Below are 26,978 nucleotides of genomic sequence, written 5' to 3'. Positions count from 1 at the left end.
TCAAAAATTTTTAAGAAAGTTTTCTGACGACATGATTAAGAACTAGGACTACAGGGGCAATTGAAATAAAGATAATAGGGGTTCTTAACTTTCTACGGCAACTAATGGGTTGAAAAAGATACTCAACTGCCAAGAATGGCCAACACTGGCCATTTCTTAACTAAAACAGAACTCTACTCAGAGGATATAATAAGAGCCCAGAGAACCGAGCCAATAGTGGATAGGAAAAATGAATTGCAGAACCATTACCAGGGAGCAAGAGGGGGGTCCTACTCAAGGAACACTGTCTTACCCCCCAAAAGGCAAGACAGATAATAAAGTGATGGAGAGAGAGACTCAGCAATCTGAACAATTACAGTAATTCCAGTCGAGGGTCCATATCTATGAATGAGGCCATCTTGCCAGTACCCTGGCATCCCTCCAACTGACTGAGAATGCATGAATGAGTCCAAGTGACACCTTGTGAAGCAGAAGAACTGCCCACATGAACTCAGTATGTGACTGTGAGCAAATAAATAATTGGTGTTCTAAGTCCTGGGCAATTGGTTTAACTTTCTCACTCTTTTATTTCATATGAAAAAAAAATTTTTTTAAATACTATCTTATCACTTCCGAAAAACATTTGGCAATGTCTACACTTTCTATGCACTTAACAAATGGTAGTTAATTATGTGTATAATAATGATAATTCTGACAACAACAATGTATATTACTAAATAACTTGTGCAAGGTAGAGCCTTAGAAGCAGCTTTGGACAGAGACTGGATTCTCCCATGCGAAAGCTGTTTTCACTAGACGTCACTGCCTCTCCACACTTGTCAGCCCTTCTCTCGGGTATATATTTACTTGGAAAAACAAAACAAAACAACAAAACAAAAAAACCCACCATATTTAAAAACCAACAATTCATTTATGTTAATAAGCTAGACTAACTTATTCCATGGTGTCTCTGAAGGCAGAACTATAAAACATGGATGGAACATTCAAGAAAGGCCAATTTGGGGTCAATAAAAAAAGATATTCCTAAAATAGGGTTATCCATAGCTATAAGAGCCTGCATTGCCTGAAAGATCTAGCATATTTCTTGTTACTAAAAGCACTCCAAAACAAGTTACACTTACCCTGTCATAGCTATTGACACATAAGCTTAGATAGTTGGCCAGATGATTTTTATTTCCCTTCCTAAAATTGTGCAATACATATTCTGTTTTCTCAAAAATTCTCTATATTTTAAAGACTCTCAAGTCTTAAAACATTACCCATGCATTTAAAAACTCCACTGACATTTTCATTTTCAGACATGTATAGATGCACCACAGAAAGCAACATGGGATATGAAAATTTTAAATTGGCCTTTTCTCCCTTGATTGAGATCAATACTCAGAACGGTCAATTTTTTATGTGTTAACTGTCTGTTCATATGACTGAAGAAAAAGGAACTCAATATGCTTTTGCCAAAAATCTATTTATTCATTTATTGACTCATTTATCCAACGAATATTTATGAAACATTTATCAAACTCTTCCTGTGCACTAAACATTGTGTTATGTGGTATAAGGTTGTATTTTATGGAAAAAGCCACTATCAATATTTGATTCCAAAGAAATAATGAAGAATCTTAAATATTTCTCAGTTTTCAGTTTTTGGCATTTTATGTTGAGAGAATCTGTATATGTGCAACTCTTTGTCTAGTCATCTGATAGTTATTAAAACAAAATATATGCAATCAAGATATTTTCTTACTAAAAATCAATCACAAGTTTATTCCAATGTCTATACCATATACCTTATAAATGAAGTGAATTTTTGCTTAGGTTTGAATCTGATTTGGAATAATAGTAAACACTATTAGTAGGTAATAATAGTTTACCTATGTAGTGATAAAGATATATGTAGTAGGTATAATATAATATAAAGATATATTAGTAGGTAATAGTTTACCTACGTAGTGATAAAGATATATGCACCTTGCAGTCACAGATTACACATTTGCAGTATATAATATGTAGATGCCTGAAAGAACTAGAACTAAATTTATGATATAATTTACAAAAATAAAATCTTTTTATCTATTTCCTGTCAGTGGACATTGGTCAGGAGGTTCTTTAATGTGCAGTCTAAATAATTTTTAATATTACCAGTTAAACATAGCATCTCTCTGGTTTGTCATGATAGTTTAGCTTTAATTAAGCTTGACACTGATTTCTCTCCCACCTTTTTTAAACATGAACGCAATATATACTTATATGTAAAAATAATTTTAATTATATTTTCATTTCATTTTATGATGGTATTTTAAATATCATCTTTATAAAACATAAAGAGAATCTCGAGAAAGGCGATCTATGTATTCTGGGACATTCCAGGGAAGACTGATTTGGGAAGGAAGAATATAGTTAATAAAAGCCCTCTTTGATGTTATTTAATACAAAAGCAAACACAGATCTTTTTATATTTGACATTAAAAATCTGATCATTTGCCTCCCTAAAGAAACCACATACAGCTTTTATACAGACTGCACAGTAAGGAATAATAATATTTCTGTTTACTGAGATATCAACTGGCATTTCAGTGTAAGTCAATGGTCTATCGTTGCTACAGCATATTAGACCTCAATCTGGCATCTACAAATGTCAAGAGTATAAAAAAAAGTATAGGATGAAAATCAAAAGCATGTTCCGAACTCCCAAAAAAATAAAAAAAAGGGAAACAAAGTTCACCTAAACATATTTGCTGCAGAAATCAGTGCAATATTCAGCTGTCAATCTAGAAAAACAACAAGGGAGCCACCCTGTCAGTAGGACAGGATAATAAAATTTCCAGCAGATGTTCAGGCAGGGCTCTAATTTTTACTGAACTCCCTTGGTAAGCATTTAATTTCTTTATCATATGCAGTCTCGGCAAATTGTACTTCATCAAAACTGTACTGTGAAATATTAATATTTCATATGATAACAAAACTCCATAGAATAACCTTTGTCATATTAAGAGCATCCAAATTTCAAATGTCAAGATTCTGAATTTTAATACATTTTAAGTAGATTCTTGAATTGGCATAATAAATTATAATAAGGCTAATCTAAATTGGTATGCTATAATGTCACACAAATGTATAGTACATATAATATTGTAATAGAAGTCTTTAGTAGGAGGCTGTGGGAAAACGTGTTTCTACCTACTGAGTTGTACGCTACAACATTTCATCAGTAAGAAAGCACAGACGCTCATAAGACAATTCCACATTCACAACAGGTTTAATCACTAATTAGGGACAACATAAGAAAACAAAACAAAACAAAAGCCCTAGATCTCTATGAAGCAAACTGACTATTTTGCAAAAACATGTATGGGAAACAATTGTTTTTGAAATGACATTATATAAGCTCAAGGTGGCATCATTATTTATGTCATTATAATCTGCAAAAATACATTTATAATAGTCTTTGTACAAATATTGTGTTCTACCCACCATCAAAGCAAGTAACAGAGGGCTTCCCAAAGCCCCCAACATAATGTTTTCTATGCCAAATTTAATTTGCATTTGTTCCTTACTCTCTCTTTGAACCAGCATCACAGACTTGTGAATTGATAGATTAAATTCAAATTGGAGGTTTAGAAGGAAGTTAGCTTCCACATTTATTTTTGCTGGTGATCCTAATAAAGGCAACTGCTCCTAGGTTACTGAAAGAGACAGCATCACAAATCAATGCATGTCACCAACAGAGTAAAGACAAATGTCTCTGATTAATCAGAATTCAATTTTTTGCAAGCAAACAGCAAATTCAAAGCAAATACCTTTTTTCCTATAGTTCTTTACTTGTACCTGATTAGCCACCTATTTCTGTTTATATATAAAATTTTTAAAACAGAGTAACTATAACGTAGTCATTAGATGGTATCAGAGACTTAGTCTTTCTCAACGGATTAAACATTTGATTACAGCTTCCAAGTTATTCTTAAAGGATGAATTGAAACAAAGACAAATGTACTATCAATATTCTACAAAGCTGTAAACAATTGATTAATGATATTCTAAAGCTGCATCCAGTAAGTTCTGTTTATCTTTACACTTTATTTAACCAAAGTAGTTGAAAAAAACCTCTCTTTAGTTACTTAAACATAAAAACATTTATGAAATTTTTTATGCCCTGGTTTTTCTAACTTTTGAGGATTCTCTAGAGTTTCTTCATCACACTTACACATAGCATCTTGTAAAGCTGTCAGAATAAGACAGCCGTAATGTTTTAGCCATACTAATGCTAGCTATCGATCCTAGTAAGAGGAGAAAGAAGGGGAGAATGTGCTTAATGGGGCATATTTGTTCTCTATTATTTTCTTTGCCTACGGATAAGGCTGATTTAAATAATGACACAGTTTTCTCAGTCACTAGATTCACACATTCTTATACATTAATTATTACTAACTACCAGTTAGTACTAAATACATTGATAGATTTAGCACTTAAAATTTTATCAATAAAGGATCTAAGAATGTTAAATTCTGCTGTGCTTTTCTAATTCAAAACAATATAAGGATGCAACCTTCTATTGTATATTTCGTACTACTTTAAAAACATGAATTTATATGTTTTGTGTACCTTAAAGAATCAATCTCAACCATAATACATACTTTATTTTCTACTGAGTATGTCCACTTATGGTGTGAGTACAAAGTCATCATGCCAAATTAAATTCAGGTGTATGTACTTTGAAAATCTTTCTATATTTAAAAATTCAGGGGCACCTGGGTGGCTCAGTGGGTTAAAGCCTCTGCCTTCAGCTCACGTCATGATCCCAGCAACCTGGGATCTAGCCCCACATGGGGCTCTTTGCTCAGCAGGGAGCCTGCTTCCCCCTCTTTCTCTGCCTGCTGCTCTGCCTACTTGTGATCTCTCTCTGTGTCAAATACATAAATAAAATCTTTAAAAAAAATAAAAATTTAAGAAGAATCTTATTATCAGCACAAATGAGGTACACTGAGTGATTCTTTTTGACCTGACCCCGGTCCCAGGATTATGTACAAATCAAATTCATAGTCTCTCCAACCTTCAGTTCGGGCAGATGTCTTCATCCACACACATCCAGAAATCACAAAATAATTAGTGCCAAAATAAAAAATCATGAGTTTGTGATTATCACATGAAATAGCCATTTTTGTAATATATATATTTTTGATGCTGCCTAAACAAAAGTAAATGGGAAATTCATGGCCTTCCATGGGACAGAAAGATGGGCAAGAAAAAAAAAATTAGCTTGGACTAATAGGTCTTGTCCTGTAGTTGAGTAACTATTATTTCTTGGTCAGAAAAATCGTGCCATCATAGTATCTCTGCTCTAATTAAAATGCATGATAGACATTTAAACATGACTTCATAAATATTTTCTTACCTTATCAAGAGAGAAAGTTTTGGTCAGGGCAAAACCCCATCCAGCTTCAAAAGCTCTTCGAATCATTGATGTACTGGTGGCTGGAGTTGCACTAGCAAGACCAAAAGGATTTATAAACTTCAGTCCAGCCATTTCCACACTGATGTCCACCAGATCAATAGGAGTGTAAAAGAGGGGCAGTTCAGGCTTGGCAGAAACCGAAGCTCCATATTGCGACTGCAAAAAACAAACAGTCAATAAGTGTTCTTGCATCAGATCTGATTTTTCCATATAATCTTTGACAAAAATCACTTCAACACACCATTCGAATTAATATAATTAATATATGTATGTAAACATACATCGGTATGTTTACAATGATGAAAACTGGCAAAAAAAGAAAATCAGTTAGCAGTCACCCAAATTCATATATTACCATCTTTTTCTAATTTAAAAGGCAGTAAAGAGAGTATTAACAGAAATAAAATCAATTAAATAAGCAAACAAAAAACTCTATTTAAAAGATATCGAGATTCGGGGCGCCTGGGTGGCTCAGTGGGTTAAAGCCTCTGCCTTCGGCTCATGTCATGATCCCAGGATCCTGGGATCGAGTCCCGCATTGGGCTCTCTGCTTGGCGGGGAGCCTGCTTCCTCCTCTCTCTGTCTCTCTCTCTGCCTGCCTCTCTACCTACTTGTGATCTCTGTTTGTCAAATAAATAAATTAAAAAAAATCTTTAAAACATATCGAGATTCAAACACAAAAGGGAAAATTTTAAGAATTTATCTCCCTGGTCCCATAAACCAGCCCTTGGTACTTAATTTGTGAAAGATGTCTTTAGTGCTCAGAGATATGGGCAACAGCAAGTCAGGAGGCCCAAATTCAATTTCCAGTAGTCTCACTTCTGTTTATGAGATTTTAAGAAAGCCACCTAATATGTCCATGTCTTTTTCTCCTCTACCATTTTCAGTACAGCAGCAGGAATGCTGTGTGCCTAATTTCCAGCCTCCCAGGAGTATTGGAAAAGGCAGGAGATCATAAGCCACAGGAAGACATCTAATTTGGAAAGTGGGGAATGTATTCACGTGCAAGAGGAGAGTTTCTTTTTTAGAACCCAAACAGGCACCAAAACAGTTAATGTCTTCACCTGACTCTCAAAACTGGGAAATTACCTTTGTTAAAGGAACACTATGTAACGCTACCTTGCATTACGAAAACACTTATGCAAAGTGCATGGCACACTGAAAAGGGTAGGTACTTGCTAAATGTCTCTTCCTGACTGGAGAGGTTATTAACGATCTCATCAGGACTTTGGTTTATAAGGTGTCTCTGTCTCTTTCCTTTTCCCTCCTTCCCTTTCTCTCTGTTTATCTTTGAAAGACAAATAATGCTGGCAAATACAAAAAAGGATGAATTTTCCAAGCCAAACTGAATGGATACGGCTAGTTAATTCCAAAGCAAGAACTCCTTTCCCTTGTGAACCATCACTCAAAGGAAAAGTTGCTTGAGCATAACTTTAATTTTACAGGAGTGTGTCTTATGCAGATAAAAATTGCCATGACTTGCATACAAATTATTTCCGGACTTCCACCATTTATAATGCAAAGTAAAGTTCACTTAATATGTAAAAAGGCATCAAACTTGTCAATTGAAAGACTAACATGTTTCTTGTACCTACGAAGAGGTGCCTGATCACATCAAAGCTACAACTACAGCAGGCATCTTCTGCCAGGAATGTTCTGGGTTTCCTGGCACATTTCTGAATATCAGTCAGTCCTGTTGTGAATACAACTTCTCCTTTCCTCATGTGGAATTGTAATACTATTAAAAAGATTAGCAAAGACAAAAGGTATAATGCATAATATAGGGAATATGTTAATTTGATCTGTGTGTGTGTGTGCGTGTGTGTGTGTGCGTGTGTGTGTGTGTGTGTGTTTGTGTGAATTTGTACAGGGGTACATGAGGGGAAATACACCTTTGATGTGATTTTTCTCAGCTGTGTAATCATGGTTTAAATCAGGCAAATTGAGGTTAGACTAAGGAAGACTTTCCAGACAGTACGGACTGGTCAACACTGGGAAAAAATCAAGATGTACTTTTCGTATCTGAGGAATCTTAGATATTGCAGGCAAGTTTGTGCCTGATGCTCATAGGAGATATTCACATGGTTCCATATTCTTATTTAGGTGAGATGAATGACACTACTAGTTTTCTTCTCTTTCAAAGGTTTTGTACTGAAATATCTAATCTCTCAATCTTACAGATGAATTTGTTATAATCATAGCTATATGGCATCAGGCAACAGTCCAAGGAGGCAGATAGAGATGTACAGTTCAACTTGCATTTCTTAACTTACATAGTTTAAAATAAATAAGGCACTGCCCTGAAATTCTTAAGATGGTTGCTGCCTTAATACTAAAAAAGGAATGATGTGGACAAACTTCACAAGATTTTCTTAAGCGTCAAAACAAAATATAAAACAAACAAGCCAAAGCAAACAACTAACAAAAAATAAACACACATATAAAACTCTTTTAAATGAGAAGTACAGCTTCTTATAAAATATGTATTTCTTTTATTGACAAAAATACTACTGATGTGTATGCATATATGGTCTAATCTAAAATATTTACTTGTAATAGGCAGTTGTACTTCCTAGTGCTCAGACAAGGCTTTTGTTTTGTTTTAGTTCGTCTTTGAGACTTTTTACCACAGTGTGGTGCTACAGCAACCCAGTCTGTCCAACCTGTTAATTTACTCTTGCCCAATGTATGCTTCCTTTTCTGAAGTTTAAAAGCTTGTTCCCCTCTGTACCCTTGCTCAGACAACTTCAGCATTTCAAATTTCAGCTCTTACCATGAAGCTAATTCCTCCCAAATCCCATTCATAACCTTCAAACTCAGATTTCCAAGAGACTTCAAGACCTTTGGATTTGGATGCTTTGCTGTTAATTCAAACTCAACTGCTTCAAAGTGTATCTCATATTCTCTTCTAAAGAATATGTTATCCAGATTTTCAATTTCAGACAATACTATTTTTCCAATCATCCACTAGTGTTAGTAAATAACAGTTGTCAGAAACAGCCTAGATTATGTTAACTATACTGGTATTAAAATAAAAAACTTAATTTAAAAAAAAAAAGAAAGAAGGTAACAACCTAGATGTTGAGCAATGAAAAGTAGTTCCCCAATAATACCACTGTAAAAAGGAATGTTACACTGGCATCAGACTAATACAGAAACTGAACAAGAAAAAAAAATGTACTGACATGAAAGACTGTTTATCCTGTACTAAGTGAAAAAATAGTGGGTTAACATTATTTGTAAGTCCAAAAGTTTTCAGTAAAAAATAAGGAAGAAAATAAATATTTAATACAGATATTTATCACAATAGTATATGTTATTATGTCTATTGCTATAGTCTCTCTGTTTACCATCTGTCATAAAGAGTAAATATCAATATGTTAATTAGTCTTATCTGAACTAGGTGGGACTGGATGACCTTTATTTCTAGATTTTTGTTCCTTTTACCTTTTATACTTTTAATACTGAACATAAATTAATTTATATGAAACAAATAGAATCAAAGGTGTATTAAAATAGTTTTATAAAAGAATCAATGAAAAACCAGTAAGTGAAGACCAAGGTAAATAGACGACTCTTTAGCTTCCTCCACAGATTGTCTGCCCCAAATCAATCCTTTCAGCTATATTTAACATTACACATAAACTTAAAAACATTTAGAACCAGAACAATCAAAAAGATAATCAACCTTAAAAGCTTTATTTTATAAAGAGAAAACCAAGGGTAAGTGAGGTTAAGTGAGTACCTATAAGTTATTCAGTTAGTGGTAGAGCCAGAATAAAGTGTGTATTTTTTCTATTTTCTTGGTTGGTTTTCCTCCCACCACCTTAAGCCATCTCTCAGAAACCAAATGTTTCAGTCATTCTTCCTCAAAAATACTCTGTGCCATCCTGCCTCTGTACCTTTTCCCATCTCATCTCTCTTCTCCACCTACTATAAAATTTCCCAATCTGAAGCACTCCCTGGCCACTGTAGATAAATAATTTTATTTTGACTACTCCTAGGGCATAAAAAATAACATTATTTCAATTCACTGATTACACTGAAAATATATGGTTATATGCTTAATTACTAATATGCTAAAACTTATCCACATCTTCAGGAAGTCAAATTCAAATTTCTTTTCATGGCATATACTGGCTGCTTCCATAATGTGGGGCCCATGAACTCAGACACCATTCTTATCATTCATATAAAACTATTTTTGTTCACATATTTATTGAGAACTTGAGGTTACAGAGATGAACAAAACAGACAGGTCTCTGGAGCTCACAAACAGAAGAATGCAAATAAAGTTATCAACCAACCAACGACACACAGAATTTAAACCAAGGCTAGTTCATCACACTGCTACATGTCTCCACGAATTATTTTATGTATTTCCACTGGCTTAACGTATAACCCAAGCCTTTCTTCACCCATCAAATGACTATTCATCTTTCCAAACTCAGTTCATTTACCCAAGTAAATGTTCCTGGGGCATTTCCTTAATGCATTTCATTCCCTTGTCTAACATATCTTACTGTCATCTCTGCTACACTGCAATTTAAAATATGCCTGTACCTCGGTAGTCATCATACTGAGCTGTGCATGTTGATTTTCTCTTCAAAAAAACATAAGCTTCTTGAGGGCAGTGATTGTATCTTATTAAAATCAGTAAGTGAGGGGCACCTGGGTGGCTCAGTGGGTTAAAGCCTCCGCCTTCGGCTCAGGTCGTGATCCCAGGGTCCTGGGATTGAGCCCCGCATTGGGCTCTCTGCTTGGCAGGGAGCCCGCTTCCCCCTCCCTCTCTCTCTGCCTGCCTCTCTGCCTACTTGTGCTCTCTGTCAAATAAATAAATAAAATCTTAAAAAAATTTTTTTTAAAAAATCAGTAAGTGAAAAAAATCAGTATCTCCATTAGAATTAGAAATGTATGTAATATATGTATGTATTATGTACTATATATACACATATACACAAATATACATGTATATAAAATACCCTTAAAGGCAACTCTGCCCTCTTAGAAACAAAGGTAAATAAAATCACTTTTCCACACAGCAACTTCAGATATGTTTTAAATAACTATCATATTCTTTCCAAATCTCCTTTTTCCCCAGGCTTTTTGACACTTTAACTGTCCTTTGTTGAATATCTCATTTGCCTTTTATGTTCTAAAATTGAGAACTGTCCTAACATAGTTGAAAGGGTTAAATGCAAGAACTTGAATTTATGTGATTTCCTCCATCCTTTCCCTTTCTAAAACAGGGACTGTCTTATAATCTGGACATTACCACGGTTTCTTTGGTTTTTCAAAATATACTTAATGGAAATGCCAAAGGGAAAAAAAAAAACTATAGAATTAAAAGAGGGTAAAGTGATAAAGAATGGAGAGGAAGACAGAGAGGGGGAGGTAAAAATAGAGATTAAGGAAAAGTGAGATTTCGAGCAGATTTTTACAGTGTAAGGGTAAAAAGTGACATTTCTTCTACAGAAGCCATTGTCAGACATTAAGAGACATTGTAAATGAGAGAGATGTCTAAAGATGACTTTTTAGTAAGTTTGCTTTTTCCCTCTCAGAATTTTTTAAGGGGAGATTTGAGTGAAGATTTTAGTCACTTAAAATTCCACATAAAAAAATTATCTGCATGGCATGCATAAACCATGAGAGGTCCCAAATTTATATGGGTTACACTTAAATTTTCTCATTTCATTTCCACCTACAAAATCCTTCAAGGTTCTTCACTACCTGCAGAATATAGTACCAGCTCCTTAGCATTATATAACTCTAGCTGTGATCTAGGCTCTTCCCACTCCCCACACTTTCTAGTCTCCTCTTCTAGCCTTTCTTATCTCATCTACTTCCAGTCCCTCACAATATTTTGTGCTTCCATTTATTAAACTACTTATAATTTCTCAAACAAAACAGTATCATTAATGTACCTATGCATTTTGACTTTTTTTTTTTCTTCTTCTTCTAAAATGTCCTTTCCTGCCTGGCTTTTCTGCTTTGAAAGCTGCAACCAATCTTCAAGAGTTAGTCCTGTTGTCATCTTCACTATGAAACTTGCCTGGCTATCCACAAACAAAGTTGTTCTCTTATCATACTCTGTACTCGTTTGTTTCCATATATGTGTCTCCTACTAATTTAATTTAAGCCCCTAGCATAAGACATGGCAGAAAGATACTCAAAATATTAGTTGAATACATTAGACTAGTGACCTTTACTTAGTCTCTCTCTCTCTCTCTCTCTTTTTTTTTTTAAGATTTTATTTATTTATTTGACACAGAGAGAGAGATCACAAGTAGGCAGAGAGGCAGGCAGAGAGAGAGGAGGAAGCGGGCCCCCTGCGGAGCAGAGAGCCCAATGCGGGGCTCGATCCCAGGACCCTGAGATCATGACCTGAGCCGAAGGCAGAGGCTTAACCCATGGAGCCACCAGGCGCCCCTACTTAGTCTCTTTTTTACATTAGTCCTCCAGTAAGATGATAATCAACTTACATGAAATTATCATCAAATGCTTTCCAGATACATATTCCATTATTCTATGATTCTAGAGTAACTTTCAACTCTTACCATTGGAAGACTGTTGAGTTTAGCAAAGGCACTAAAAAGAATTATTTAATGCAATCGTAAATAACTACACCAGGCAATTAAGTTAATAATATAAATGTAGGGGCGCCTGGGTGGCTCAGTGGGTTAAAGCCTCTGCCTTCGGCTCAGGTCATGATCCCAGAGTCCTGGGATCGAGCCCCGCATCGGGCTCTCTGCTCAGCGGGAAGCCTGCTTCCTCCTCTCTCTCTGCCTGCCTCTCTGCTTACTTGTGATCTGTCAAATAAATAAATAAAATCTTTAAAAAATAATAATAATATAAATGTATACATTCTATTTCCAGCACATAAAGTGAAATAAACATTTACTGACCTCACAATTTTGCCAGGATCCAGTTGAAAATGAAACATTTTTCTGCCCCACATGATTTTTAACTTCCAGCTTACACTGGATTTGATTGCAAGCAATAGAAACTAGCCTCAGGTGGCCATTAAGAGCAAGGGTACAGAAGCATCTCATGAAACTCGGGAATGCAGCTAACCCTCGTGGAAAGCCATATAATCTGTCTCTCCCTCTCTGTCCTTCTAGTACAGTGCTTCTAGTTTAGTCTTCCATCTCTGCCAACTGGCTTCCTCTGATTCTTTATGCAGAATGGTTGCTATTCTATAGGTCTAGCCCAGTCACTTCTAACTCTACATATTAAAAACATTGGAAGAGTTTTAAAAATTCCGATGTCCTGGTTAGATAGACTCCACACTAATCACATCAGAATTGCTTGGAGTATGGCTCAAGGAATTGTAGTTTTTGAACTCACTTCAAGGAACTGAACTGTGAATCCAAGGCTGAGAACTGTTTCTTTAGCCATGCCAAAGCTCCCCTTAATTCCCAGTTCTCAAGTGGGAAATTCAAGTTTGGTCATGATTGCATTACATGTCTACTTTATTAAAATAAATGGCTACCAGGGGCCTGTTCAAGAGAATAAAGTATTATTATAAGGTGGGCTGATACTCTACAAAGTGCCCATATGGGGACTTTTATTTGCTTATAAAATCATGATTCTGACAGCCATCATTATATTGTCCAAATATTGAGGCCTACTGTAAAAACAGGACACTTAGTTTATTCTCAGAATCAATAAGATACTTGTCCACTGGTAAAGAATACTTATGTCAGACCCAGTGAGAAGTGTTTTGTACTTACTCTCTCCTTATAATCACAACTCTTCAAATTAGGCATTATTCTCTTACTGAAAATGAGGGAAGTAACATTCAAAGAAAATAAACAACTTCTTCAAGGATAAGAAGCCAATAAGTAATAGAGTGAAATGTGAATTCAAAGCTTACACAGCCTACATTATATCAAATTCCTCTTATTTACATAAACAATATTCTTCTGAAGCACTAATGTTCTCAAAATTGGAAACTGATCTGAAAATTATTCACAATGGTTTGACTGAACAAACACAACACATGTACACACACAAGGAAAAATCTATTGTCATAAATAAAAAGTATATTATATTCAGATATTGATAAGATAATCAAGTATGCTGCCTTTCATTTCAGAATGGAAATAAAAACAAATATAATCTTAAAGTATAATGGCCTATTATTTTATTATTACATTACTCTTCATCACTGGTAGTCTCCTACTATACCTGGCTGGGTCATGGAATTATACACAGAAATTTGCATGTATAATGGTTATGTTTTGAGAAAAAGAAAATCACATCGTTATTATGTATCCTAGTTGCATTTTTCCCTAATTTGTTTTACTAGAATTAAAATTAAAAAAAAAAATGCTTTGTTAAAAGCAAGACTATTGGTAGTGTTATATTTGATTGAAGAAGAGAAAATAACTACCACTATGTTCCATCCAATTTAAAATCATCAAACAGCTTTCACTTACTCATTTTATTTATATTTCATTGTGATACAACTACAATGGTCCCTATCTTAAGGTATAGCTGCTCTAGAATCATCTATTCTGAGATTATTTTAAGGCCAAGAATAAATAACATTGTATAGCTACTTAGGACTAGATTAATTCATAGGATGGTTTTATGCATTAATTAACTCCAGGTCAGTTACTTTGCCCTTTGAAGAAATATCTATTGAGGAGAAAAACTTGCAAAGCAGAAATTAATTTGGATTAGCTGCTTCCATGGTGGAAAGGCCTAGGTAGAGTGATTACAATTATGACATAAAATCAGATTTCATTTCTCCATTTTGAGAAATTACTATTTGTAATGAAAATTTTAGAAAAGATATGAGGCTACAAAAAGTTTCTAAAAATAATGATCCCATTTTGTTCAATTCTTTAAAGGATTATAGTCAATATTGCTCTTAATAAGATATCTATAACCTGAGTACAGAATTAGGCTACAAAATTAAGAATTAACTCAAATCCATGTGATCTTTTTCTTCATCTAAACTTTATCTCCACCCCAACTACCAGCTCTTAAGCAACCTAAGGTAGTGTCATACAAAAATTTCTCCTCTTCAGCAAAAAAACTATTCCTCCCCCAGCTTTCTCCACTTATTTATGACACTACCATTCATTCATCTTAAGCCAAAAATCTGCGTATTATTCTTGATACTTCTTTTCTTTCATTCCCCATTTTTCTTCCACCAGCAAATCTAACGACTCTTATCTTCAAAATATATGAATCCATATACTTCTATCTATACTCAATGCCATCATTATCTCATTGGGATTATTTCTTTTTTTTTTTTCCATTTTCCTTGCCTCCTACTAGAATCTATTCTTTACTTTGCACCAGAGCCTTTTAAAAACACAAATCTGATTTTTAAAAACTTTTCATTTATTTCTCATTGCATTTTCTTAGTATTCAAACTATTTTTTAAAAGATTTTATTTATTTATTTGACAGATATCACAAGTAGGCAGAGAGGCAGGTGGGGGGGGGTAAGCAGGCTCCCTGCTGAGCAGAGAGCCTGATGCAAGGCTTGATCCCAGGACTCTGGGATCATGACCTGAGCTGAAGGCAGAGGCTTTAACCCACTGAGCCACCCAGGCACCCCGTTAGTATTCAAACTATTATAGCCTACAAGATCATTCAGGAACTGGTCCTGTTCCCCTATCCAAATTGACCTTATGCCACTATCAATGTTAATGCACCTATCAATCACATATGACATCCACTAAACTCTATCTTTCCATGGGTGTTTGCAGTTGCTATTTTCTCTTCCTGTCATGCTCCTTTTTTATTCTTCTAATTCCATTTAAACTTGACTCCTACTGCCAGTTACAGCTCTTTTAGCAACTGATATGGACTGAATTGTATTCCCAGAAATCATATGTTGAAGCCCTAACACCAAAGTGATATTATTTTGAGATTGGGCTTTGAGGAGTTAACTTTAGATGAGGTCATGGAGGTAAGGCCCTCACAATGGGATTAGTAGCTCCGTAAGAAGAGACACGCAAGGACACAGTGAGAAGGCAGCCATCTACAGCTAGAAGAATTCTCACCAGACCCAAACATGCTGGTATCCCGATCTCAGACTTTCAGCCTCTAGAACCGGGAGAATATAAATGTCTAGTGCTTAAACCACCTAGTTTATGGTAAATTGTTATGGCAACCCAAGCTGAATAATACAGCAACTTAAGGTAGAGTCATCAATAGGCCAAGTGAACTTATAAAATGTGCTTCCTAAACCTCATGTATCCTATGATCTAAAATGTTTCCTAGCCATTTTTGATCTTTCAACAATATTTATAAAGTGCTTACTATATGGTAGGCATTGCGACCAAGTACTAAAAACATAGCAGTAAACAAAGTACATTTTCTGGTTTCATGGATATTACATTACAGACTGATGGTGGGAGAAGGAATCAAAAACATAGATGAATGTGTGTGTGCCTGTGTGTATGTGTGATGTTATGATTTATAATAAGAAATATATATTTGGTTGTCATCCTGTTTTTAACTCCTAAAACCCTCAGAATTTCCCCAGCAATGAGAGCAATGAAGGTGTCTTTTTTTATGTTAATGGATGAAAGCACCTAAGGATGGGGCCAGTTGCCAGGAAAATCTACCACATGGTTCTAGGGTTGGAACTTTCTGTCCCATCCCTTTGACCCCCTGACCTCTAGGGATTTGACAGGGTCTGGAGGTTGAATCAAGATTTAATCAATCGTGACTATGTAATAAAGCCTCCGTAAAACAAAAACAAAAACAAAGGAACAACAACAAAGGACAGGGTTCAGAGTGCTTCCAGGTTGGTATACAGGTGGAGATAGGGGAGAAAGGTGCACCTGGAGAGGGCATGGAAGCTCTGCACCCTTTCTCCATACTTGTCCTGCGCATCTCTTCCAACCAGCTGCTCCTGAATTATATCCTTTTATAATAAACCAGTGAGCTAGTTAAGTACAATGTTTCTCTGAGTTCTGTGAGCCTTTCTAGCAAAAACTGAACCCAAGGAGGCAGTCATAGGAACCTCTGATCTATAGCCAGTTGGTCGAAGTACAGGTAACAACCTGGACTTGGGATTGGCATCCTGTGTTGGAAGGGGTCATTGGAATCTTCAGTCTACAGCTTGTTGGTTAAAAACACAGGTGGTAACCTGGGCTTGTGACTGGCATGTGAAGTGGCAGGGGAAGGCAGAAGGTGGGATAGTCTACCAAACTGTGGTTACCTATGGGATCCTATTTCAAGGTACGTAGTGTTGGAATTGAGTTAAATTGTAGAATACCCAACTGGTGTGCCAAGTATTGCTTTGTGGCATGGGGAACTCATGTCACACATATTGCAATTGGGTCCAGGAACCCAAAATAGTGTGTTTTCAAGTGGCTTCTCCTCAGAAACAGAATGCAGAGTATATGTGGGTTGGGCAGTAGCGTGGCTAGAGGAGGGACACAAGTTTCCATTTGGTGCCCAAGGAGGCTACTTTAATAAAATAACATCTGAGCAGATGTGAGAAGGATGTGAGCAGAGTCATGCGTACAGCAACTTTGGTATACACTCTGACTTTGAAATGAATGGTTCAATTTATCAACTGAGCTACTGCAATAACATTGGTTTCTTTTACCTTCTACTAATTATAGTATCATTCATTAAGAAAATATCACATAGACTATTACACAGAGGCCCCATGTCATAAAACCCAAAGGGTTTGGTAAAAGGATAAACTAGTGAATTAACTTTAAGAAGTGGTTTGTAAGTTAGCCAAGCACCGCCCCCCCCATAACATGTTGACAAATTTTCAAAAGTGTCAATCAATAAGGTAACAATTGCCATATTCGCAGGCCTGGGGCCAAAGGTGGTGACACTGCTGACAAGATGTCAATGACTACTGGAAGAAAGGCCTGGTGACCAGCACAGGGTGGCGCTGACAGCAAATCCATGTAGCACAAAGACGTCGGCATGATCAAGGTGAGAGTGATGAAGGTAAATAAAAGAAGCTGACATTTAAGAAAGGTGACAACAGCAATGTTAAATATTAAGACTTGGAATAAAAAGCTCAAAATTGTAAGTCAACAACCTACCAGGCAATACTGCTTTTGTGTTAACCTATTAACTCTTGTATTTCTGGGAGGGAAAGTCACGAAAATAGGCTAACGTAAGGATGGGATGCAGGGAAAAACTAATAGTCACTCAGATGTTATTTTTGGACCCGAAACAGGTCAGTAGGCCACTTTGAAACTCTTGTCTCACCGTTAAAACGCCTATTGTAAAGGATGGCAGTGAGGATCACAGGAGAAAAATTATAATGCATGGGTATGCTCATTTTTATCCTGTTTCCACAATAACTGTACCCCACCACCTGTTTGAGCAGTCTAAATAGTTATTTATCACCAATGAGCCATGTGAATTTGTATGGTCTGCTTCATGCGCCCCATCATTTAAAACATTTCTTCAGTACATTCAATTTTTCAGTCATAGTATCAAGTGCCTGCCACACGGTAGGCATTTTATTGGTTAATCACCTACTATCAGGTAGGCATTGTTCTAGGCACAGAGTATACTAGAAAACAAAACTGACAAAGAATTACTTTGAAGATTACATGCCCATGGGATGTTGTCTGGCATATAGTGACCATGTAATGGTCACTGCGAAGGGATCCAAAAATGAAGTGAGATCTCAGAGGACTAGCTGTATGGACTAGAAAAGTCCAGTGCCCTTGTTCTCATCCCAACTTTGGCATGGAGTTCTCTGATGATTGGGAGAGACTTACCTATGTGTTCTGCCTTCCATATGCTTAACTGAAGCTCAACCACAGAACATGGTGACAAAGGGGCAGGATGATTACTGACAACAGTAGGGCTAAGAATGGAAAAACCTGGGTTCTAACCCCAGCAGGCCATACCACCAACACTTTAACAAAGGCATTACATTTCTCCTGTTCTTTTCTATGGATGCTATTGCTGTCTTTTTTTTTTTTTTTAAAGATTTTATTTATTTATTTGACAGAGAGAGAGATCACAAGTAGGCAGAGAGGCAGGCAGAGAGAGAGGAGGAAGCAGTCTCCCTGCAGAGCAGAGAGCCCGATGCGGGGCTCGATCCCAGGACCCGGAGATCATGACCTGAGCCGAAGGCAGCGGCTTAATCCACTGAGCCACCCAGGCGCCCCAAGGATGCTATTGCTGTCTTAATAGCAATATTAACATATTTATTTTAAATCCCTTTCAGAGAGTTCTATTATGGTTCTCTTCTCCTGAGTGAATGTTTCTGTGAGTTGAGTTGACTCTTTTAAAATCTGTTCTTCAGCTTTCTTTTTCTTCTTCTTCTTTTTTTTTTTTTTTATCATTTTATCAACCCTTTATTGATAAGTATGGACACCAAGGCCCTGGGAGCTTAAACGATTTATTATGTTTTCTATTTTCACTATTTTATTTTTTATTATGTTACGTTAGTCACCATACAGTACATCATTAGTTTCTGACATAGTGTTCCATGATTCATTATTCAAACATAAGGAATAGCATGGAGGACATTAGAGGAAGGAAGGGAAAACTGAAGGGGAGGAAATCAGAAGGGGAAAAGAACCATGAGAGACTATGGACTCCGGGAAACAATCTGAGGGTTCAGAGGGGAGGAGGTGGGGAGATGGGTTGGCCCAGTTATGGGCATTAAGGGGGCACGTGTTGGGATATTCCTCAGCTTTCTGACCATATTTAAGTGTTTGAGTCAAATATTTCCAGAGCCATAGCCCTCTCAACACAATTTAGCATACGTTTTCTAATTTTAAAATGGGGGAAAAATATTTACTCTGGCCAGCATAATTTTGAGTACGATGTGAATGTTAAGCTTCTAAAAAAGATTATCAGCATATCATAGGTATTTGATAAAATAGATTCTTTATTTTTAACATATATAATTTGGGTTTCAGAAGCATAAAAAACTAATTTTGTCTTTTTTATGGATAAAGATAGTGAGGCTCAAGATAATGCATTTGAGATTTTAAACATTTTTAGTCCTTGAGCTGAGAATTCCACCTCTGTGACTACACTGTGCCATAAGTGAGATAACCAAAAGGCAATGTGACATTCCCAAAGGTCCAAAGGCAGAATTAATGAATAATTAAGTCAGGCTTTGAACCCAGATCTCCTGACCTTTAGGCTTTCATTATACCACCTGTATTTAGATATTTTTCAAGTTAGTGCTTTATAACTTATGTAAGACTCAACTTTACTAAAATCACTGAATGTAGAAGAACAAAGTTCTGATGAAAATTTTTGTATTTCAATCTCCACCAGCAAGCTAAAGATTTTCAGTGCTTTGTTCTACTGTGATATTTTCAGGAGCTCCACGCAGCCCCAGGCGGCAAGGTTTTGGAGATTTGGCATGGAATTCGTAACACCTATAGACCGTTTAGACCAAGTGACTTAGCAGTGGCTAATTTCTTTCATAATCCCTCAGCACCCACTGAGGTCAGGTTCAGTATGGCATGGATCAGATTTTTCAGTTATTTTTTCTAACCATTCTAATCTTGAGCTATCTGCCTGAAGTAGCAATCTACTGCTGTATTGGTAAGGATATATTCTGCCTTTATGGAGACAATTTCATTTTAAATTACCTTTCAGGTCAAACACTGCCATTTAATAAAGGTTTGGAACCCTATATAAAGTCAATAAAAGGCATTAAAATCACTTATTAGTCATGGTATTTTCTTTCCCTATCACCAACTAGATAGTTTTGTTTTCATAGCTCCATTGGATATAGGCTCATTCCTCATTTTTCCCCCTGATTTCTTTTTATAACATATAGACGTTACAAAAAGTAAATCCCCCTTCATATGCAAAAAGCTATGCCATTTCACAAACAGAAATTTTAACAGGAAAAAAGTCAAGCTTCTGATCCTTAATAATTATTTTGAAATATTTAGCTAGGGAATTTGTCAAAAATTAACATGACTCTACCATCAAAGATGCAAACTCTACAGATAGTCTATGGGGTTTATCCTATGCTTATTTATAAACACTTGAAACGGACTTCATTTTTCAATGACTATAAGCAAATTTAACTTTACTACTTCTCACTGGAAGGGATAAAAATGAGATCACATGCACTTCTGATTCTAGTTCAGTCTAAAGGCATAGTTTACCAAAGAGAAATTGGGCTGAAGTCATTTCAATGTGGTGATCCTGACCAAGTGGAAAAACTTAGCATGGAAACAGCATTTACCCATGACATACTTCAATATTATTTTTTGGAGTCTATCACTATCTCAAACTGAATCTATTATGATTTAAAAGTGTCTTTTTATTGATATTCATTGTTTTTCAACCTGACAGTGGCCAATGAGTCATATCAATCTTCTTTTAACATAGGAATTAAAGAGTTTGCTATATATCTTAAACTCAAGGACACTTTTTCAATAGGTCTCAAGATTTTAATACAGTTGTCATTTGAAAAGCCTTACCTCCTCTCAGTTGGAGAGGGGTTTAGAAATGAAGAAGCCAGTTCCGTCAATAAGATTGTTTTTATCTGAAGCAGTGAAGGATTCAAAAATTAGTATGACATATCGATGATGCCTCTTTTTTTCTTTTTAAGGCATTTTTATTCTCTAAGTGCAGGAACACTGCAGTTGGCTGTCAATCATTAAACCACAAAATGAAGTCCTTTGCCTGGCAAAGAGATCTGCAACTATACCAATACTGGTAAACTAACCACCAAATTATAGCCTTTTCTCTTGCCTCACCCAGATTTCACAGGGGCTGCACACCCAAATAAATGCCTCTTGGCTACCCATTCATCTAACAGCTGGAAAGATGACACTTGACATTTGGAAACTTTCCTGTGAAGATTGCTGCAAGGCTTTCCCATTAGCTTCCTGGTGAGACTGTAAGGTCGAATAAGCTGCCTCAAAACCTGCAAAGGGTAACGGAAATGCTCTAATATTAAGCCTGGGCAATTTAAATTTCTAATTCTCAAATCATAGTTCTTCAGATATTGTAGAAACCACTGGAATATTTCAGGGCAAAAGAATGCCTTTGAAGATGTGAAATTAAAATGATATTTTAAGCAATGATAATGATAACAAGTGTCTTCAAAGTTGGTACTGAAGTTCTTCTAAGCAATGGAGACTTGGGCGTAGATAAGTTACTCCAAGTTTGTTTTCTAAAATCCCAGACTGTCACATTTTCAGCAACTGCTCATCTTTGTACTGAGCAATAATCTTTAATATGAGACACAGCAGCTATTATTCTTTAGATTTGATTTTAGCATCATAAAAAATTATCAGAGATAGCTTTAAAATCCTTACAATCCAACAACGTGGGCTCTTTTTGAAAATCAGTGAACCTGCTATAAAATAAAAATGTAAATATTCTATTATGAAGACAATGCTGTGACCTTAAAAATCTTTCAAGTATAAACATATGCCTTTGTCCTCTTTAGAAAGGTAATTCCTTTAAAAGAGATCCCCATATCAAAAAGTTTTAATAACCTGACTGTTCACTAAAGATATTAGAAAGACAAAATCCCCTCACATAATCTTCAACCCTAAAAGTGGTAGAAGGTGAAAGATTTCATTTATTGATATGAATGCACATAATTCAATTAGCTTTATAGCAATGATCCTTTCACACTGTGCTCAGTTTTTAATTCCCCATCTTCAAAGTGTCCTTACAATTTTCTATTCTTGTTTGTTAGCTCGGTATTTCTCATGTGAAAGATTGACAAGAATGAATAGTCCTCTCTAAACGTTCAGTCATATGTCCAAATGTAGATAAAATTAATAATATGATTAAAAGGGAAAATAAAACATTTAAAAAGTATATGCGGAATGGCACTAAAGAAACAGGAGACATGAATGATGTCACTTTCAGTCTTGAATTAATCAGCATCTGGGACTGAAATACCTTTTTAGAAGTCAGTTTAGTGATGCCGAATTGTACCTCATTAGCAACAATGACAGACTGGGATTCCTACAGATGTGCACCTCATGGCCTCAGATCACAAACCAACACAAGGGCAAGCCTCGCTTCCCTATGCCATTCCATCAACAAATCCACCCAAAAAAGTCTTAGCTCCAAAAAATGGAATACTTAGCTATGACCGGACTCCTTTCTCTTCAGACTAAAATCACAACTACCATCTTGTACTCACTCAGTGGTGAGACTATGGCATGACTTTCTCTCCACTAGGTACTGAAATCACAAATTCATTTCACGTAGCCTATTGAACTGCCATCAGATGATAATGACTTTCTGTCACTCTTGACCTGGGGCAGATTTGAACTAGTGACCAGGAGGTTAAAGGCTCTGTATCTCATTACCAATCCCCTGAGATACCTAGTCCCCTCAACAACTACTGATTCTTTTGAGCCTCAATCGAACCAAAAGAAAACACACAAAAACCTCAAGCAGGAGAAAAGTAGGCCATCAATGCAAGGAATTCATAATAGTTTTAAAGAACTTTACAAACTCCTATTTCAAAATGTACCCATATACTATATACAACTCAGTAGAACCACATTAACTGTTAGAGAACTTCACTATGAGCTTCATTAAAATATCATATAAGCGTCACTGTAGAGCTGGAAAACACTAGAAAGCTAAAACTTAAAAGACACCTGTGCTCTGTGATCTTATAGGGTTAAGAAAGACATTTTAGACCCAGTATGATGGCAGAATATTTATGTGTATATCTTGTGTATATGTTCTAAGATAATGCTGCCACAAGAATTTGTTTTGAGGGGGATGACAAATTGGAAAGAATAACACAGATTCATAACTAAAATAATCAAAACAGTATCAAAATAATCAAACCCTTAACATGGATACTTATTATAGGAATACACCATGTTTAATACAGGATAAGTTTTGAGGAAGACACAAAAAGAATATCATTTGGGAAGATGCAGGTAGGCAACCTCATGTGTAGTAGAACCACTGAAATGAAACCAAAAATGAAAAAAAAAGTAACTTTTTGCTGTTGCTAAAAGCTGACCTCAAATGGTGGCAGTGAATAAACAGTACTGTGTAACCATTCAACCTCAGTTCAGTGACTCCTAAAGTCACTTGTAAACACAGCAACCAAAACTTTTTTTTTTAATATGTTTAATGTTCCAATGCCTCCTTTCCTATCCTCTGCAGTTTCTCATTGCGTTTGAATTTCACAGAAAGAGTTCTATTCGAAAGAAAGGAGGTCTTCTTTTCCTTTTCATTTCCTGTCTATATTTGAAGACTCTTTATATAATTCCTTTCCTTTATTTGAATTTCTATCCTTACCTATCCTTTCCACATTTATTCTTCCACTAATAACTCTTGTCTTTTGCCCCTCAATATTTATCTTTATACCACTGCAAGTGCTTCTCTTGCAGAAACATGTAAGTTTACTCAATCCCTTCCGCTACTAGTAATAAATACTGTGGTGTTTCAGTGTTGCATCTAAAAGATAGTAAATTTAAAATAGAATTCTGCATCACAGAATCATGACATGGAGGATTTCTCTAATGTAATCAAATCCATGGGTTTACAGATGATAATTTTCATATACTTGGACCTATTTTATTTGACAAAATGTCTTAGGTTGGTAAGATCATCTTCTCAGAACTACCATGATGACTTCAAGGAAAAGGAGTTTCTTATCTAGGATCAGAATTTAGAAGCGTTTAGCCTATATTCCATTTACAAGATTTCTCTTAATGGAGGACATAGCATGGTGAGATAACACATAGCCTTTTTTCCTCCACTTTTTTGTGACGAAATGTGTTTATACGTTAATACTAAAATAAAGTGCTCAATTTTCTAAACAATTGTATTTTGGTAAATTACTGACATTTTTGTCAATATACCATTTTGTAAATACGTTTTGTAATAAGACTTGTATTTGGTACAGAAGGACATTAGGCATCACATGGTTTCCGTTAACAAATTGGTTGCACCTAACAGACTCACTAGACTAATAATATCTTCTCTCCTGTTCCTCTGTGAGGTACAAAGGAAGGACAAGCAGTGCTGAGTCTCTGTTATGAGGAGGGTACCTGTGTGTCTATGAACTTTCTACTCTCCCACTTGAGTTCTGTGCTCACTGTGCTTACTGAAGTTGTATGGTCTTCACCCCATTTATATTGGTTATAAACGTAAATCAAAATTGTATAAATTGAAGAGCTCCACGAATGTGAAAAGAAAGGGGGTTGAGTCTGTGAAAACTAAGTTGAATATTTTCAAAAGCTATGATAAAGGTGAGTTGCTAAAAAAGAAGTTGCTATGAAATTAGATGTGGGCTAAACAAATGAAATGACTGACAGGCAATCATACAAAAATCCAGGAAGTTGCTCTGTGTTTCTTGAAAGTATGGCTCCACTTTAAAAAACAAAACCAGAAGTTGTAGGCAGCATGTTATAAACAGGTTTACACAAGAAACATGATAGAACTCTAACCATAAGATTAAAAAGAACTTGGCTCTGCTTTTTTTTCTTTTTAAGAAAAATGAAGAGGAGAACATACCTATGGGTTTTAAAATGAAATGACAAGCTTAACATGCATGTATATCCTTTTTGTAACTCCCCATTTTAACTTTTTCAAATTAATCAACTAATTACTGATTTTTGTTTCCTAGACTAAGAGCACTTTTTTATATTCCTCTGTTTTTTAAATGAATGTTCTGGATTTAACCAACTTATTGTTAATGAATTTCTGGATTTACCTATGTAATTAAAGTGCCTCATCTTTATCCTCAATTAACAATTAAATTTAGGTCTTTAATTATATTAATTGAGCTAATTATCCCTCTATTTTATTTCCCTGGAAGTTAGGAGATGTGGAATAATCTTAGAACTTTTCTAGTCACTTAATCATTCTGGTTAAGGTGTATTTTTAACCAGAACTAAGTTATACATAAGCTACAGTCTCCAATCACAATCTTCTGATTTCAATTTCAACTACAGAGGAACTCTCAGGCAGAGTTCTAATGCATTATTTTGTTTTTAAATTTTAACACATACTGTAGGGGAAGATGTCTAGGCCTGCTGATGATTAGCAAGAACAAGAAACCAGAGTTGAAAAATACTAGGAAAATAGTTCAGTCCAGGGGAAAATAACAAATAGACATACGTATGTTCAAATCCTGGCTTTGATATTAAGAGGATACTTAACCTAGAACAGTTTTCTTTATTGAGACTTTATTTTTAAGAGCTATGAAATAAAAATAAAGATACCCATGGGGGTACCTGGGTGGCTCGGTCTGTTAAGCCTCTGAATCTTGATTTTGGCTCAGGTCATTATCACAGGGTTGAGATCCAGCCCCACTGTTGGGCTCTAAGCTCAGGGTGGAGTCTGCTTGAGATTCTCTCTCTCTCTCCCTCTGCTCTCCCTCCCCTGGCTCTCCCTCTCTTTCTCTCTCTCTCTCTCTCTGTGAAATAAATAAATTAAATCTTTAAGGAAATAAAAATATAAAGATAATGATACCCATTGTAACCCAAACCTACACAATATATAACAGAAGCTAAACAAATAGTAGCTGTTATTACAATGACGGTAAATATAACAGGTATGTCCAAGGAGGATAAAAATCAGGGAGCACTTTTTTCATGAGTCTTTTCCAATAATTCTAGTCAACACCGATCTCTGCTCTTGGACTACTTTAGAATTTATTGGTTGTAGTAAAATTAGCTTTCAATTTTATTATATGTCTGTTCTCTATGTCACATGGGTAATCCTTGCATTTACACAATACTAAAAAGCAACTTTTGAAGAAAGGTTGATGGGTTCATGTAGTTAATTTCTTTTCTTCCTAGTACAGAACTTTTTGTCTGTCCACATACATGCATACACGCATACAGACACGCACACAAAGACAAACACATGCACATTGGCTAAATAAATAAATAAATCCACTGGAAAGATGCAAGTGAAAGTGCAACAAATTTTAAATTCAATAGAATTTTTTTTGTTTAGTTACAGTCATTATTTCAGTTACATACCCTTTCTTTGGGTACACTCAAAATCATCTTAGATACTCAGTAATTCTTATTCAAGCAGAAGAAAATAATTCAAATATGCCTCAACTCCTATTAACATCATAGTAATATAAACCACAATGATGAAGTCATATTGGATCATTTAATAGTACAACTAAATAAAGACCTTTTTTTAAAATATTTTATTTATTTGACAGAGAGAAATCACAACTAGGCAGAGAGGCAGGCAGAGAGAGAGGAGGAAGCAGGCTCCCTGCTGAGCAGAGAGCCGGATGTGGGGCTCGATCCCAGAACTCTGGGATCATGACCTGAGCCGAAGGCAGAGGCTTTAACCCACTGAGCCACCCAGGCGCCCCAAAATAAAGACTTTTAAAGATGCCTCAGTGGCTCAGTCTGTTAAGCAGCTGCCTTCAGCTCAGGTATGATCTTAGGGTCCTGGGATCAAGCCCAGGCCTACATCCATCTGGATCCCCGCTCAGTGGGGAGCCTGCTTCTCTCTCTCCCCTGCCCCTCCCCCAACTCATTCTCTCTCTCTCTCTCTCTCTCAAATAAAATCTTTTAAAAATAATAAAATAAAATAAAGAATTTTAAGGAGGGAAATGTTGA

The 26,978-nt window shown here is 35.8% G+C and overlaps 1 protein-coding gene across 1 annotated transcript in view; it reads right to left on the bottom strand.

The window, feature by feature from the left end:
• DPYD (dihydropyrimidine dehydrogenase) overlaps window positions 1–26,978 on the bottom strand; it is an 868,613-nt gene that overhangs the window by 423,507 nt on the left and 418,128 nt on the right. Inside the window, exon 13 of the mRNA XM_046016334.1 lies at window positions 5,390–5,605. Coding sequence (XP_045872290.1) covers window positions 5,390–5,605 — 216 coding nt within the window. The remainder of the gene's footprint in view (window positions 1–5,389; window positions 5,606–26,978) is intronic.

Source organism: Meles meles, chromosome 1 (genome assembly GCF_922984935.1).
Source record: "Meles meles chromosome 1, mMelMel3.1 paternal haplotype, whole genome shotgun sequence".
NCBI lineage: Eukaryota > Metazoa > Chordata > Mammalia > Carnivora > Mustelidae > Meles > Meles meles.
The sequence above is the reverse complement of the archived record's forward strand: the minus strand, read 5'-3'. Positions and strand labels throughout refer to the sequence as shown.